The sequence below is a fragment of the Leucoraja erinacea genome, chromosome 27 (genome assembly GCF_028641065.1).
Source record: "Leucoraja erinacea ecotype New England chromosome 27, Leri_hhj_1, whole genome shotgun sequence".
Taxonomy (NCBI): domain Eukaryota; kingdom Metazoa; phylum Chordata; class Chondrichthyes; order Rajiformes; family Rajidae; genus Leucoraja; species Leucoraja erinaceus.
In genome coordinates, this window is record NC_073403.1 from 21,184,491 (window position 1) to 21,199,470 (window position 14,980).

At 43.6% G+C, this 14,980-nt stretch overlaps 1 protein-coding gene across 1 annotated transcript in view; it reads right to left on the minus strand.

The window, feature by feature from the left end:
• itga3b (integrin, alpha 3b) overlaps positions 1-14,749 on the minus strand; it is a 146,351-nt gene extending 131,602 nt beyond the window's left edge. The window contains exon 1 of the mRNA XM_055657276.1: positions 13,323-14,749. Coding sequence (XP_055513251.1) covers positions 13,323-13,507 — 185 coding nt within the window. The 5' untranslated portion in view covers positions 13,508-14,749. The remainder of the gene's footprint in view (positions 1-13,322) is intronic.
• Between the last annotated feature and the right edge of the window lie 231 nt (positions 14,750-14,980).

The window sequence follows — 14,980 nt, forward strand, 5'->3', positions numbered from 1 at the left end:
AGGCGAGGCAAAGGTTCATTTGCAGCTCCTCCAATCTCATCTATATCCGCTGTTCCAGGTGTCAATTTCCCTACATCGGCAAGACCAAACGCAGGCTTGCCGATCGTTTCGCTGAACACCTAAGCTCAGTCTGTCTTAACCCACTGATCTCCCGGTGGCTCAGCACTTCAACTCCCCCTCCCATTCCCACACTGACCTTTCTGTCCTGGGCCTCCTCCATTGTCAGAGTGAGGCCCAGCGCAAATTGGAGGAACAGCACCTCATTGGGTAGTTTACACGCCAGCACCCAGCAGTATGAACATCGACTTCTCTAACTTCAGATAGCCCTTGCTTTCTCTCTCCATCCCCTTCCCAGTTCTCCCACTACTCATATTAAAAAGAGTGATGTATGTAGAGGAGGAAATTCTGAAACTATTACTGAACATTATAGTTCAGTGTGAACTGTGGACCTTACCAGATTAATTTTAGAAATAAATTAGGATGGCTTCTCTGTATAAATCACTTGACACTCACATTGCATTTTATTGCCAGTGAAACATTTCACAATGTTTTCCCCTCTTATTCATCTTTGGTGAATCAAGAGATTACGTAAACTACAATCCCACAGCACTGGAAATAGTACTGAGCCTAATGTAGTGTGTTTAATGGATTAATCCCCCTTTGAATTCCAGGGCTCTGGATACCAGTGCACAACGCAGACACACAGGAACTGCAGATGCAAGTGGTGCAGTAACTCAGCAGATCAGGCAGCATCCCTAAAGGACATGGATAGGCCATATCCATATTCTCCAAACAAGCTGCCTGACCATTTGACTTTGGTTTCCAGTGCATAACATAACGTGTTTTTTTAAACGGACTAAATGTACTGCATGAACGGCCGCTTTTAAAGTTTTTCGCGCAGATTACATAACAATGTAAGTTTCCTTCCAAAAGGTTATGTTGCATGAGAAAGTAAATGTGACTATCCTTGTATTAAAACCCATTTATGGCTGTGAGATCTTTCAGCCCAATATCCCTCTGGAGAGATAAAGAACAATGAATAAAAGATATGCAAAAAAGTAACAATGATAAAGGAAACAGGCCATTGTTAGCTGTTTGTAGGGTGAAAACGAGAAGCTAGTGTGACTTGGGTGGGGGAGGGATAGAGAGAGGGAGAGAGAGAGAGGGGGAATGCCGAGACTACCTGAAGTGAGAGAAATCAATATTCATACCACTGGCTGTCAGCTGCCCAAGCGAAATATGAGATGCTGTTCCTCCAATCTGCATTTAGCCTCACACTGTTAATGGAGGACAGAAAGGTCTGTGTAGGAATGGGAAGGGGAATGAAAGGGTCCAGCAACCGGGAGATCAGGTAGGTTCAGGCGGGCTGAGCGAAGGTGTTCCGTGAAACTTCCTTCAGTTCCCCATGTATTGAAATTCTTCCACACACTGTCGACCAGAGACTCCCTTACACGACCACTATCCTGCACATTAGGGAGAATTTACCATTTTTAGCAAAGCCAATCAACCTACAAACCTGCAAGTCTTTGGATTGTGGGAGGAAACTGGAGCACCCGGAGAAAACCCACGCAGTCACGGGAAGAACGTACAAACTCCCTACAGACGGTACTCATTGTTACATTGTAAGGATCGAACCGGGATCTCTGGCGCTGGAAAGCAGCAATTCTACCGCTGCTCCATCATGCCACCCATCTCTCCTTCTCTGGTCAAAATCCATTACGTTTGCATATATCACTGAAGCACAAAGGAATTTGTTTTTCTATTTCAAGGCTACGCTTTTTTTCTAAATTGCTTTTGCTACACATGTTCCATTGGTCTTGTGTATATTTGCTGGGAGAATGTTTCTCCTTGTGGGAAAATCTACAACTTGGGGCATCATTTCAGTATAAAATGTCATCCATTTAAAACAGAAAATAAATTTCTTCTCACAGAAGATCACGACCTTTTGGAATTCTCTACCGCAGAGAACTGTGGCAACCAAGTTACTGGGAAAGACTTTTGAACTTTAGGGAAGTCAAGTTTTTTGGGATTTGGCAGGAAAGTGGAATTAAATTCTAGGTCGGATTAATTTATTCATGCTATTCCTTATTTTCTTATCCTACATCCGAAAGAATCGCAGCAAGAACCTTGTCTATGCAAGATCTTGATTATTTTCAACCTCAGATAAAATATGAAAATGGAAGATTAAAAAAAATCTACCTCCTCAAGGCTTAAATAGCTTGTTCTTAATATACATTCACTTTCAATCTGCAGCTGAGATCAGGCTGCTTTTTAAATTTAAAAGCATGGGTAGAGAGGCTAGGTAACAAATTTTACATGAAAACCATTGATCTGAATGCTTTCTCATAGCTGCTATTTAAATTGTACCTTAGCTGCAATGCAGAATATCAAATAGCATTTTGATACATGTGCTGGCAAGTACTGAGAGGCAGGAGCCAAGTGGGGATATGAATCAGACAGTTTACAGTAGAGCCATCCACTCCTAAAAATCTGGCTGCACACACAGGAGATACTCTGTAGTCAGAGGATGTAAATCAGTGCCCCAGGTGTGCTTTGCCCAAACCAGGTAAGATGCCAAAACCAGCCAGTCATAAAATAAACTTCAGAGATACAGAGCGGAAACAGTCCCTTCGGCCAACCGAGTCCGCGCCGACCAGCGATCGATCGCCCTATACACTAGCATCATCCTACACACTAGGGACAATTTACAATTTTTACCAAAGCCAATTAACCTACAAATCTGTACATCTTTTGGAGAGTGGGAGGAAACCAGAGCTCCCGGAGAAATCCCACACGGTCACAGGGTGTACGTACAAACTCCATACAGACGGTACCGATAGTCGGGATTGAACCCAACTTTCTGGTGCTGTAAGGCAGCAGCTCTACTGCTGCGACACTGTTCCGCCCCATAGGCTGAACTAAAGCATAAACATGGGCATAAACAGAAAATAAACTAGAATAGAAACAAGGAACTGCAGATGCTGGTTTATAAAAAAGAACTCAAAGGATGGATTAACTCAGCAGGTCAGGCAGCATTTTGGGAGAACATGGATGGGTAACGTTCTATGTTCTCCAGTCGATCTCCTGACCAGCTGAGTTACTCCAGCACTTTGTATCTTTTTTTTTTTAAAAGACAATAAGCTAAATGGAGAATTATGCTGAAATATAGCACAGATTTGTTTGTCTTGGCATTACATTCAGGCAGTATCACTGGTGATCGTGCAGCCCTCCCTGATCAAGTTAATGCATTCTATGCTTGAGTTGTGCACAAGGCCAACAGGGCCTACCAGGGGACTGTGGTGAAGCCAGGCAGCGAGGGCTGTCAGGGTCGAAGAAGAATCCATGTGCTATTGACTGGATGGCCTGTCACTATTGATTGGTTAGCACATAAACAGGAGCATTTCACTGTATGTGTACGAAGGTTTAAACCAAAACATCATCATCATTATTGAAAACATCAACGGGCACGGTGCCTTACAATGCTATGTACGACAGTGATTGCAACTTCTACTGAAGCATGGATGGCCGTTGGCTCACTAGGAGCTCATCCGCCCTTAAACCAAAGATAGACACAAAATGCTGGAGTAACTCAGCCGGACAGGCAGCATCTCTGGAGGAGCAGACCCTAGTCTAAAGAAGGATCTCAACCCAAAACGCCACCCATTCCTTCTCTCCAGAGATGCTGCCTGTCCCGCCGAGTTACTCCAGCATTTTGTGTCTATCTAGCATTTCACTGTACCTCGGCACACATGACAATAATAACCTTTTAGTGGTCTGAGAAACGACTACTGGAGTTTCTAACAGATCTTTATTCAAAAGTTCGATATCCAGCATACAGGCTTTTCAGACACGTCTGCCCACAACAGTGGTCAGCGCTGAACTAACGCGCGCAGGTGAAAAACCGCACGAAAACAACAGCTCCTCCCGAGTCACGTGACCGCGGCTTCCGGACGCCGGGTTCGATATCTGCGTGCACTAGCGGGCGCCGCTACAACCTAAACATTCAGTACTGACATCGTGGGCTGAAGGGCCTGTTCCTGTGCTGTACTTTTCTATATTCTATAATTCAACCTTGAAGCAAGTTCTCAACAAACAGAATAATTCTGAAACGCCTTACAGGACATTGTGGAAACCAAACCTTCAAAAAGTGTGCAAAATCTGTAATTAGAGACATGAAGTGTGGTCTGAGGAAGTTATATTGCTTGGGGGAAAAAATTACAGGTTCAGATAATAAAATATAAACACACGATTTATGGTTTCATCAAAAACTGGAGATACTTATTGGAACACAGCTGCTACTTTGCAGGTTTATAGCTGTGTCTGCAATATAAACATTATATAAAAGGCCACTTCACACAACACCTTATTTCAGACTCTTTAGGGAGGTCTAACTGAATGTCTTTTTATGGTCTTGAATTTATTGTCACCATTTTGAAATAGTAAACTTGTAATGCAACCCAAACAGCAAGTGCTACAAGCCAAAGTCAAAAGCAGGACATGAATTTCCACACCTTTTACATCCCCTCAGAAGGATGTAAAGTCCTGACAGCCAATAAAATAAATGTGAAATACAGCCATTCATTTGAAAAGTATCCGTCTCCTTCTGTTCTGCCAATTACTAGAGATGAGTAGTCTTCATGTATGAGCTCTGTGAGTGATGGTCATCATGGCAAGAATAACAAGTTCACAAGTTATAGGAGTAGAATTAGGACATTCAGCCCATCAAGTCTACTCCGGATTTGCACTGGAATCAGCTTCCATTAGGAGCACCAGTCACCTGGACTGGAAACATTACTTTTGCTTTCACTTTCGACATAACATGGTACATTGAACAGCACAGCACAGGAATGGGCCATTTGGCCCAGAATGTCCACGTCATGCATTATGCCAAATTAAACCAATCTCCTGTGCCTGCACATGATCCATATCCCTCCAATCTCTGCATATCTAAAAACCTCTTAACACGTCATGCATTATGCCAAATTAAACCAATCTCCTAGACGTTTGAGACTTCCACCATTCCGTCAATGGAAATTAACCAACTCAGCCTGAACAAACTTAAAACTTGACCGAACTGAATTCAATTAACTCCTTTAATAGACTGATTGTTATTGAAATCAATAACAATCATAAGTGCCTTGTTGAAACGATAAGAGACAAGATCCAGTCACCCAATTCATTCCTGAGCCATCAAGCTATCTGTGTGGAATTTGTGTTTTCTGGCCAAATTTTCCCTGAGTGCTTTGTTTTTGCTCAAATCCCAAAGATGCCGGTGGGTTAATTTCCCTGTGAGTATCGGTGGGCGTTAGAATTTGATGGGAGAGGGGGGGAGATAGATTACAGGGGAAATTACTGGCATTGGCTCATTTGGAGAGTTCTACAGAATGGAAACAGGCCTTCCATCTGATGCAGTCACAGGGAGAAGGTGAAAACTCAACACAAACACCATCTGAGATCAAGGTGAAACATGGGTGACTGGAACCTCAAGGCATCAGGTCTACATGTCACCCCTTCACCAGTGAGGAGGGTAAAAAGAAAACCCGCCAGGATGTCACCTGGGATGGAGCGTTTCAGCTATGAGGGACAGGAGAGGCTAGACCTGTTTTCCCAGGAGCAAAGGAAGTTAATGGAATCATAGAGCATGGAGCCAGGCCCTCCAGCCCAACTTGCCCACACTGGCCAAACATGACCCAGCTATACTAGTCCCACCTGCCCGTGTTTGGTCCATATCTCTCCAAACCTGTCCTCTCCATGTACCTGTCTAATTGTTTTTTAAACATTGGTATAGTCCCTACCTCAACTGCCTCCTCTGGCAATAATAAGGGACTCAATTGAGGCATATAAAATGAGGAGAGTATAGATAGGGGAGACTGCAGGAAGCCTTTTTAGTGTAGTTTAGTTTTGGAGATAGATTGTGAAAATAGGCCCTTCGGTCCACCGAGTCCACACGGACCAGCAATCACCCACACACTCGTTCTATCCTACACACTAGGGACAATTTACAGCATTAAATTACCTACAATCTGCATGTCTTTGGAGTATGGGAGGAAAATGGAGCACTCGGAGAAAATCCCCATGGTCACAGGTAGAACATACAAACTCTGTGCAGACAGCATCCATAGTCAGGATCGAACCTGCTGTAAGGCAGCAGCTCTACCGCTGCAGCACTGTGCTCCCCCTTTTGCACATATTTAGATAAAACAAGAGGACATAGATATAGGATAAGGAGAAAGAGATTCATAGGGAATCTGAGGGGATCCCTTCCACCCAGAGAGTCATGAGTACCTGGAACACTTCCTAAGGGAGTGTTGGAAGTAAAGTTGCTGACAGCATTTACAAGTGTCTTGAGGAGCACTTGGCCACAGAAGGCTATGGACCAGTTACTGTACACAAGGATGAATAAAAGTATGCAGTCCAGTAGGACCATTCAGCTCAGCAAATCCAGCTTCACATCAATTTCTTGCTGCCCCTGTTCATTTACACAATAGGTGCAGGAGTAGGCCATTCGGTCCTTCAAGCCAGCACCGCCATTCAATGTGATCATGGCTGATCATCCCCAATCAGTACCCCGTTCCTGCCTTCTCCCCATATCCCCGACTCCGCTATTTTTAAGAGCCCTATCTAGCTCTCTCTTGAAAGCATCCAGAGAACCTGCCTCCACTGCCCTCTGAGGCAGAGAATTCCACAGACTCACCACTCTCTGTGAGAAAAAAGTGTTTGCTCGTCTCCGTTCTAAATGGCTTACTCCTTATTCTTAAACTGTGGCCCCTGGTTCTTGACTCCCCCGAATTTAATTCAGCAACCTACAGACTTTCCCAGGTAACAAATGATTTCCATTTTTACAGATATCGTCAAGTCAATTTTTGTCCATAAGACAGAAAATACACCAACATTACTTAGCACGGTAATCATACGTTCACAGTATTGTAATGAATGGTGTTTAATAAAATACAGGAGACTGATAAGAAAGATTGCACAGCTGATAGAGCTGCTGAATGACAGCCGGAGACATGGGTTTAATCCTAACCTTGGGTGCTGTCTGTGTGGAGTTTGCATGTTCTCCCTGTGACCATATGGATTTCCTCTGGGCACACTGGTTTCCTCCCACATCCCAAAGACGTGTGGGTTTGTAGGTTAATTGGCCTTTATAAATTACCCCTGGTGTTTAGGGAGTGGATGTGAAATTGGGAAAACACAGAACTAGTGTGAACAGGTGATCGATGGTTGGCGTATACTCTGTGGGCGGAAGAGCCCATTTCCATACTGTATCTTCAAATCAACCCAAAAGAAAAAAAATACAGAAAGCAAAGAGAAAGAGGAAACTAGTTCTGCTGTTTGTGGGATCTAATGAATGTACACGTCAGACTTTTGAATGTAATAATATTATTGTAGATTATTTGTATCTATTGATATTGATAAATTAGTGAGTTACGAATCCATGAACAGTCTGTATCCTAATGATCAGTTGTGTCTTGTATTTATCCGTTTCGTTGGTCACATGTCAATGGTATTTGTTTTAATTTCTTATACAGTGGCTAGTAACACATCCTCACTTATTTCTGGTTGAAAAAGTTCCTCTAGAATTCATTCTGTCCGCATTAGCCTTTGCTGGCTTTAAAATGTTGCATAGCTGCTAAATATACACCAGTTAATTAGATCTGTTTAACGTCAACTATGGTAGGTTACCATCCGTGTAATGGAGTAGGGATGAATCATGACAGCGAAAACCTTTCTGGCCTCCATGCGATTTGTTCATCTTAATGGCCTACAAAAATGATTCGCCAAAGAATAACTATAATTATCAAATCATTCTGGAGCTTTACCTTTTAGAAGTCAAGTCAAGTTTATTTGTCACATACACATACGAGATGTGCAGTGAAATGAAAGTGGCAATGCTCGCGGACTTTTGTGCAAAAGATAAACAACAAAACAACCAAACAAATTATAAACACAATCATAACACACATATTATTTTACATAATAAATAATGGAAGGAAAAACGTTCTGTAGAGTTAGTCCCTGGTGAGATAGGCGTTTACAGTCTGAATTGCCTCTGGGAAGAAACTCCTTCTCAACCTCTCCGTTCTCACCGCATGGCAACGGAAGGTTGTGTGTGTGTGTGTGTGTGTGAATGCTTCAGACATCACAGCTATACTATGGGAGTGGTTGCATTTAACTAGGAACTTTCCCTAAGGACAGAATGCCTCGAATAGTTTCACGACAAAAGAAGAGCTGAAGTAATGATAAGGCAGTGAAACCATGTTGCTGGAAATATTATTTACTTTGCAATATGCAATTATTTTAATGTCAAAGTTATATACTCTGTTGGTGGAAAATTCCTGCAGAATAAAAAAAAGCAAGATTCAAGAGTTTATTGTCATGAGTCCCAGATAGGACAATGAAATTCTTGCTTTGCTTCAGCACAACAGAATATCAAAGGCATGAATACAAAACAGATCAGTGTGTCCGTATACCATTATATAAATATATACACACATGAATAAATAAAACAGATAAAGTGCAAATAAACAGATAATGGGCTATTAATGTTCAGAGTTTTGTTTGAGTTGAGTTCAATAGCACAAGATGACTTTGAGAGCTCAATATGGTAGGAGGCAAGAGGTTGGTACAAGTTTAGGTTGTATGGCCTGGACATATTGGTGGACATGATGGAGGTACCACTGGCATTTACCTGCTCAACCAATGAAACCTGAATCAATTTTGTGATCTATCTATTTATACCTACAGAGTTTAACACAGAAATCCTTAAGTCGCCGTTGATAGTTTAGCATCTGCAGTGCTTGAAATATTTCCCACTGCAATCAACGAAAGTCACTGAAATTGATGTTTATTGAAGGTATTTATGAACTGGATCTCAATTAAGTGTCTTGTAGTTTTAGACATCGAGAGATAGCCAGAAACAGACCACTTGGCTACCTAGTCCATGCCAACTCTCAACCATTTGCAGTTATTCTACCATAATCCCATTTTTTTTTTTAAAATTCTCCCCACATTCCCAATAACTCCTACTCACATATACTCCAGTGGTAATTTATATGTCCAATTAAACTGCTTGCCTTTGGGATGTGGGAGGAAACTAGAGAACCCAGGAGAAACTCAAGTGGTCACAGGGAGAAGCAAAGATCTTGCTCCGCCATAGGATCTTTGGGAGAAGTGTAACCTCTGTGCAGACAGCATCCGAGCTCAGGATTGAACCCTGGTATCTGGCACTGCGAGACAGTGGCTTTTTTTGGCTGTGCTACAGCACTGCTAATCTAACTTTCTCACCAGAGGTCCAAGATATTTTTAAATTATGTATAAAACTATGAATACCATTTATCAAACTAAAACATGTCAAGATCACAATATCCTCACACGAGTTACCAAATAAGGAATTTCACGATAAATGTTTTAAAAATGTATGGTATTTTACCATCAGTCTTTGCTAAAAACTCAACATAATGTATAATAAGTCGATTAAACTTTGGTTCATGATATACAGTTGAGCAGAAGTAATTCTGACTATCCCTCCCCACTCTTGGATTCATAAATAACTGTGTGTCAAGTTAGTTAGTTGACCAGAGATTGTTCTGTGACCTGTCTGACCCAGCTGAAAGCTGAAGGATTATGGATCAGCATGCACTGTTGCAGGCTCAGAATTCTCAGCTCCCAAGCCCAATGAGAAAAAATGTTCAGATTTATAACTTTCCAAAAGATGGGATTATGCTCCAAACTGCTTGGTGAATGTGAATTAGTACTTTGAGCACATGTTTATTTTGAATGCAGTAAAACCTTTTAAGGCTTCTCAAGGAGCATTATCGACAAAATTTAACACCAAGCTGCACAAGGAAGATTTCAGATTGATCAAAGAGCTAGACTAAAATTAAGATTTAGTACAGGAGTAGAGTTGCTGTCTTACTGTGCCAGAGACCTGGGTTCGATCCCGACTATGTGTGCTGTCTGTACAGAGTTTGTACATACTCCCCGTGATAGTGTGGGTTTTCCCCGGGTGCTCCAGTTTTCTCCCACACTCCAAAGATGTAGAGGTTTGTAGGTGGCATGGGTTGGAACTGCAGATGCTGGTTTAAACAAATTTCTGGAGTAACTCAGCAGGACAGGTAGCATTTCTGGAGAGAATAAATGGGTGACATTTCGGGTCGAGACCCTTCTTCAGACTCAGAGGGGGAGCAGCGAGAGAGGATGTTGCCGAACTCTCGTCGGAGAGAGGAGAACTTCGGTAAAGATTGCAAATAATCCCCAGTGTGTAGGATACTGCTAGTGTACAGGGATTATTGGTCGGCGTGGATTTGGTGGGCCGATAGGCAACTTTAACGTGGACAAGTCAAACTAGCACCAAAAAGATGGATGATAATCATGTATATGATATGTTTTTCTAGATCAATGCATTGAGGAACCAACTAGATCTCATAATATGAAATGAAAGAGAGGGGAAAGAATGACTATAAAAGGTAAGAGCTTTGCAAGGAGTTTAAAATAAACATGAAGTTCAACAGAGAAGCAAACAACTACAGATGCTGTTCTTTAACAAAGATAGACACAAAGTGCTGGAGTAGTTCAGCACTTTAGAGCACACAGGTTTGAGAGGCAGAATACTCACATGGAATGAGAATTGGTTATTGGAAAGAGAAAAAAAAAATGAGAATGAATGGGGCTTCAGGTAGTGACTGGTGGGATATCACACAATGGATGCTCCAGCTATTCACAAAGCCATGGACAAAATCGCATATCTTCCAAGAGGTTAAATATATGGAAGTTACTTGAATCACTATTCAGGTACTACAGTTGGTAAGAATGCATACAAATATATCGGATCACAATGCCGTCCATTGTCAAACGATCTGCTACCGTGTTCAAGATCTGTTACTGTATTCAGTTAACACAAGACTGCTTTCAATTCACACAGGAAGATGGTCAGTACCTTGACGTGGCAGGCTGCCAGCAATGATTAATTCATCAGGGCCCATTGTGAATCACTACCTGTGGCACTGAAGCACGACTCAAAATGTTGGAGTAACTCAGCGGGCCAGACAGCAGTAAAGATGGGTTGGGCTTTGCTTTCACCAATACACATCCTCGCAGTTTGCCCACTCTACAGCAAAGATCTTATAAGATCTTTGCTCTACAGCCCACCAATAGGATGCCCCATCTAGGCTCTTCCCATTTGTCCGTATGCGTCCTATCTCCCTAAACCTTCCCTGGTTACGCACCTGTCCAAATGTCTTATAAATGCATCTTTTCTCACCATAGATCTATCCCCTATAGTTTTTGATTCCCCAACCCTGTGAAATAGACTTTGTGCGTTCACTTTATTTATGCCCCTCGTGAATTTATATGCTTCAATAAAGTCACTCGGCAATCTTCTACACTCCAAGGAATATTGTCCAAGCCTGTCCAATCTCTTCCTGTAACTCAGGCTGTCAAGCCCTGGCAATTCTAATAAATCTTCCACTGTCCACTGCAAAATCTTCTTCACACTCTTTTCAGCTTAGTGACATCTTTCACGTAGTAAGGTAACCAAAACTGTACACCAGTGTTGTTTTATTAAGGCCTTGCAGAGCTGCAACATACCATCATAACTTCTATACTCCTAAAATGCAATCCTGGCAAGATTTAGAGTGAATCAGCAAATTAGACCGCCAGGATGGGGTCATATTCGATGCACCAACTTTCTATTTGGGTGAATCGGTCTAGGTTTCAAAGCAACTCCATCTAAAAGACAAGGAAACCGGCCCTCCCTGACTCTCGGTCTGAAGAAGGGTCTCGACAGGTCTCAGGGGTTATGGGGAGAAGGCAGGAGAATGGGGTTAGGAGGGAGAGATCGATCAGCCATGATTGAAAGACGGGGTGGACTTGATGGGCCACATTGCCTAATACTGCTTCTATCACTTAAGAACATGACCAGAAACATCACTTATTCCTTTTCTCCAGAGACGCTGCCTGACCCGCTGAGTTACTCCAGCATTTTGTGTCTATCTCCGTCTGAACACCAGGTAGCCCCGGGCGTAATTCTGTTTAGGCAAGGGCAGTTCAGAGTAGGACAAGTCCTGCCTGCAAAGAGAAATATGCAGCACTGCACATCCCCCTGCCCGCCACACACACAAAAAAAACATCTGCAGAGGAATTTCTCGCTGATAAGGTCTTTTTCCGATGACTGCAAGACAAAACTCGGGCAAAATGGAGCGGTGGCGAAGTCCAGCCACAACTCTGGGCTCGGCGCTCGGGGTCGTGCAGAAACAGAGGAAATGTGGGCTTGGGCTACAGGTGCCCATTCACCTGCGAGACCACAGATCACCTGGTAAACCCCCAAACGCCACGGGGAAATGTTAACCTGAGCGGGGGGCACGGGTCCCACCTTCTCGGATGAGTTCGCGCATGAGTCTTGTTAACCACTGATTTGCAAAAAGGAAACCAGATTCATCCACAGAGTGGCCATGGTGGCCTCGGAAACGGCCGGGTCTGCGGTAAAGCGACATGCATCATTGGGATAGCATTATTCCCAATACCAACTATTACTATTGGATGGGGATTGGGAATAATGCAAAATTCTCTGTTTTTGTAAGACCCCCCCCACACACACAATCTTATTCGTCCATTCCCTCAGTTTAAAGCCCCTCTGAACTGCAGTGAAACCAAAGGGTGTGCTTTCCGACGAAAACACCGACCGCCCTGAAATAATTCGGCGCCTAATACTGAACGTACAGTGAGAACTTTGTACAAGGTGCGGATCGATCATTAGAGAGGAGAGAAAAAAAATAAGTTTTACATGCAACAGACGCTCAATACTGCAAACCAACCAATCTCCCAGTGTCAAAATATAAAGCCCGCGGCGCCTCTATGGAGCTGAATGTCGAGTTTGTTTTTAAAGAGCAACAAACTTGAAATGATTTACAATAGACACGTAGCCGACTGCTCCTATCCGCTGAAATCAAGTTTCGTTTCAAGCCGCGATCACCCGGCACAAATGGCTTACTGGACTAAAGACTCGAAGTCCCCACGTTTTTATTCTATAAAACTGATTCCCACTCTAATTTCACAAGCGTGCCGCGACTGGACTCCGCTCCCGCAGGGTGGTTCAGACATGCAACACGCCTTTATGATATAATGAAAGTTGAAACAAGCCCGGAGGCAACACAATTCTTCTTGTAGACTTGGCTGGTCGGCTCACCGGTCGACTGCTTTTCACATTTCACCTGTTGTGAACAAAAACTCTCCCGTCCCGTACAAGACACGAGCAAACAAACCCCCCACACATATCCCCGGCTCTCGCCCGCGTTCGCGTCCGTTCTCCACTGTGTACTTACAGGTAGCGATCCTGTTTTTTCAACTGCCGGTGCAAAGCCACCGAATATCCGAAGTAACTGCCGGCTGGACCCTTTTTAATGATGGGGTGCGCCACGTCGATGTTGAAGGCAGAGGAGATGGCCAAGGCAGCGGAAAGGAGCGAGTAGACCCCGAGATGAAAGTGACGGGCGGCACAAGGCGCCATGTCGATTTCAAAGGCAGTGTTATTTGCTTCTGCGAGTTCCCCGTCTCACTCTCTCTCTCCGGCTGCTCCACACCCTGCACACGCCTCTTCTTCCAACCTGCGCAGGGAACAAAACTGCTCTTCCGCACACAATCACATCCCTCCCTCTCCTCAGCGCTCCGCAAGTCCCGACACTGCACCGCCGCTCACGTTTAAGCCACTTCCTCAAAGCGCCCGCCTGCTGTCAGGTTGCTGCAGCAGCCCTTGATTTTAATTACTACTTGTGGGGGCCGATCATACTGTGAACTGGGCGACAATTTGATGCGACGATTGCATATGATCCGCAGACAGGGAAAAAAATCTGATCTCAGCGAGAAATTGGGTTTGTACATAATGGTTGCAAACACACCATCTCCATGAACCCCATTGATAAGTTTATAAAACCCAGGAACTGAAGGTAGCTGTTCCGCCAGTTAATTTAAAGGGTGAACATAACCCACACCATCAATGGCAATGATGTGGAGAGGATGTTTCCACTCGTGGGAGAGTCTAGGAGCAGAGGTCATAGTCTTAAAATTAAAGGACCTTTATGATGGAAATGAGGAGGAATTTCTTTAGACAGAGGGTTGTGAATCTGGAATTCATTGCCGTAGGGGGCTGTGGAGGCCAAGTCAACGTATATATATTTTTAAGGCAGAGATAGATAGATTCTTGATTAGTACAGGTGTAAGGGGTTATGGGGAGAAGGCAGGGGAATGGGGTTAAGAGGGAAAGATAGGTCAGCCATGATTGAAGATGAAATAGACTTGATGGGCCGAATGGCTAAATTCTGCTCCTATCACTGATGAACATAATTGATTTCCTTTCAACTCCTTTCTAGATCTGGATCATCTAGACCTCCTGCAATTTGCAAACAGTCTTTGGTGCACACTATCCCTCTTACATTACATTCACACCTGCATCATCTTGACACTAAGAATATCTACTCATTAGAGTCATACAGCGTTGAAACAGGTTCTTCAGCCAAGCCCACATCAGCCAACATGTCCCAGCTACTCGACCACATCCTAACCTTCAACACCCTATTACTGAATAAACTCATCCATAAACTTCTGGACCTTGGACTTGGGCCCTTCCTCTGCAGCTGGCTTGTGGGCTTCTTGACCAGACGATGCCAGTCAGTTAGAATTGTTCACAACATTTCCTCTATCCTGACCCTCAACACTGGTGTCCCTCATTGTTGTACATGCAGTCTCTTGCTCGATTCCCTGTACACCCATGACTGTGTGGTGAAGTGCCAAGTAAACTTGATCTTTAAGTTTGCCGATGATACCACTGTTGTCGGCCGGATCTACAACCATGATGAGAGGATGAGCAGGAAAGAGATTGAGAACTTTGGATCATGGTATCAGGCCAATGACCTGGCCCTTAACCTCAGCAAGAATACAGAGTTGGTTGCTGACCTAAAGATGCGAGAGGGTGAACACAACCCTG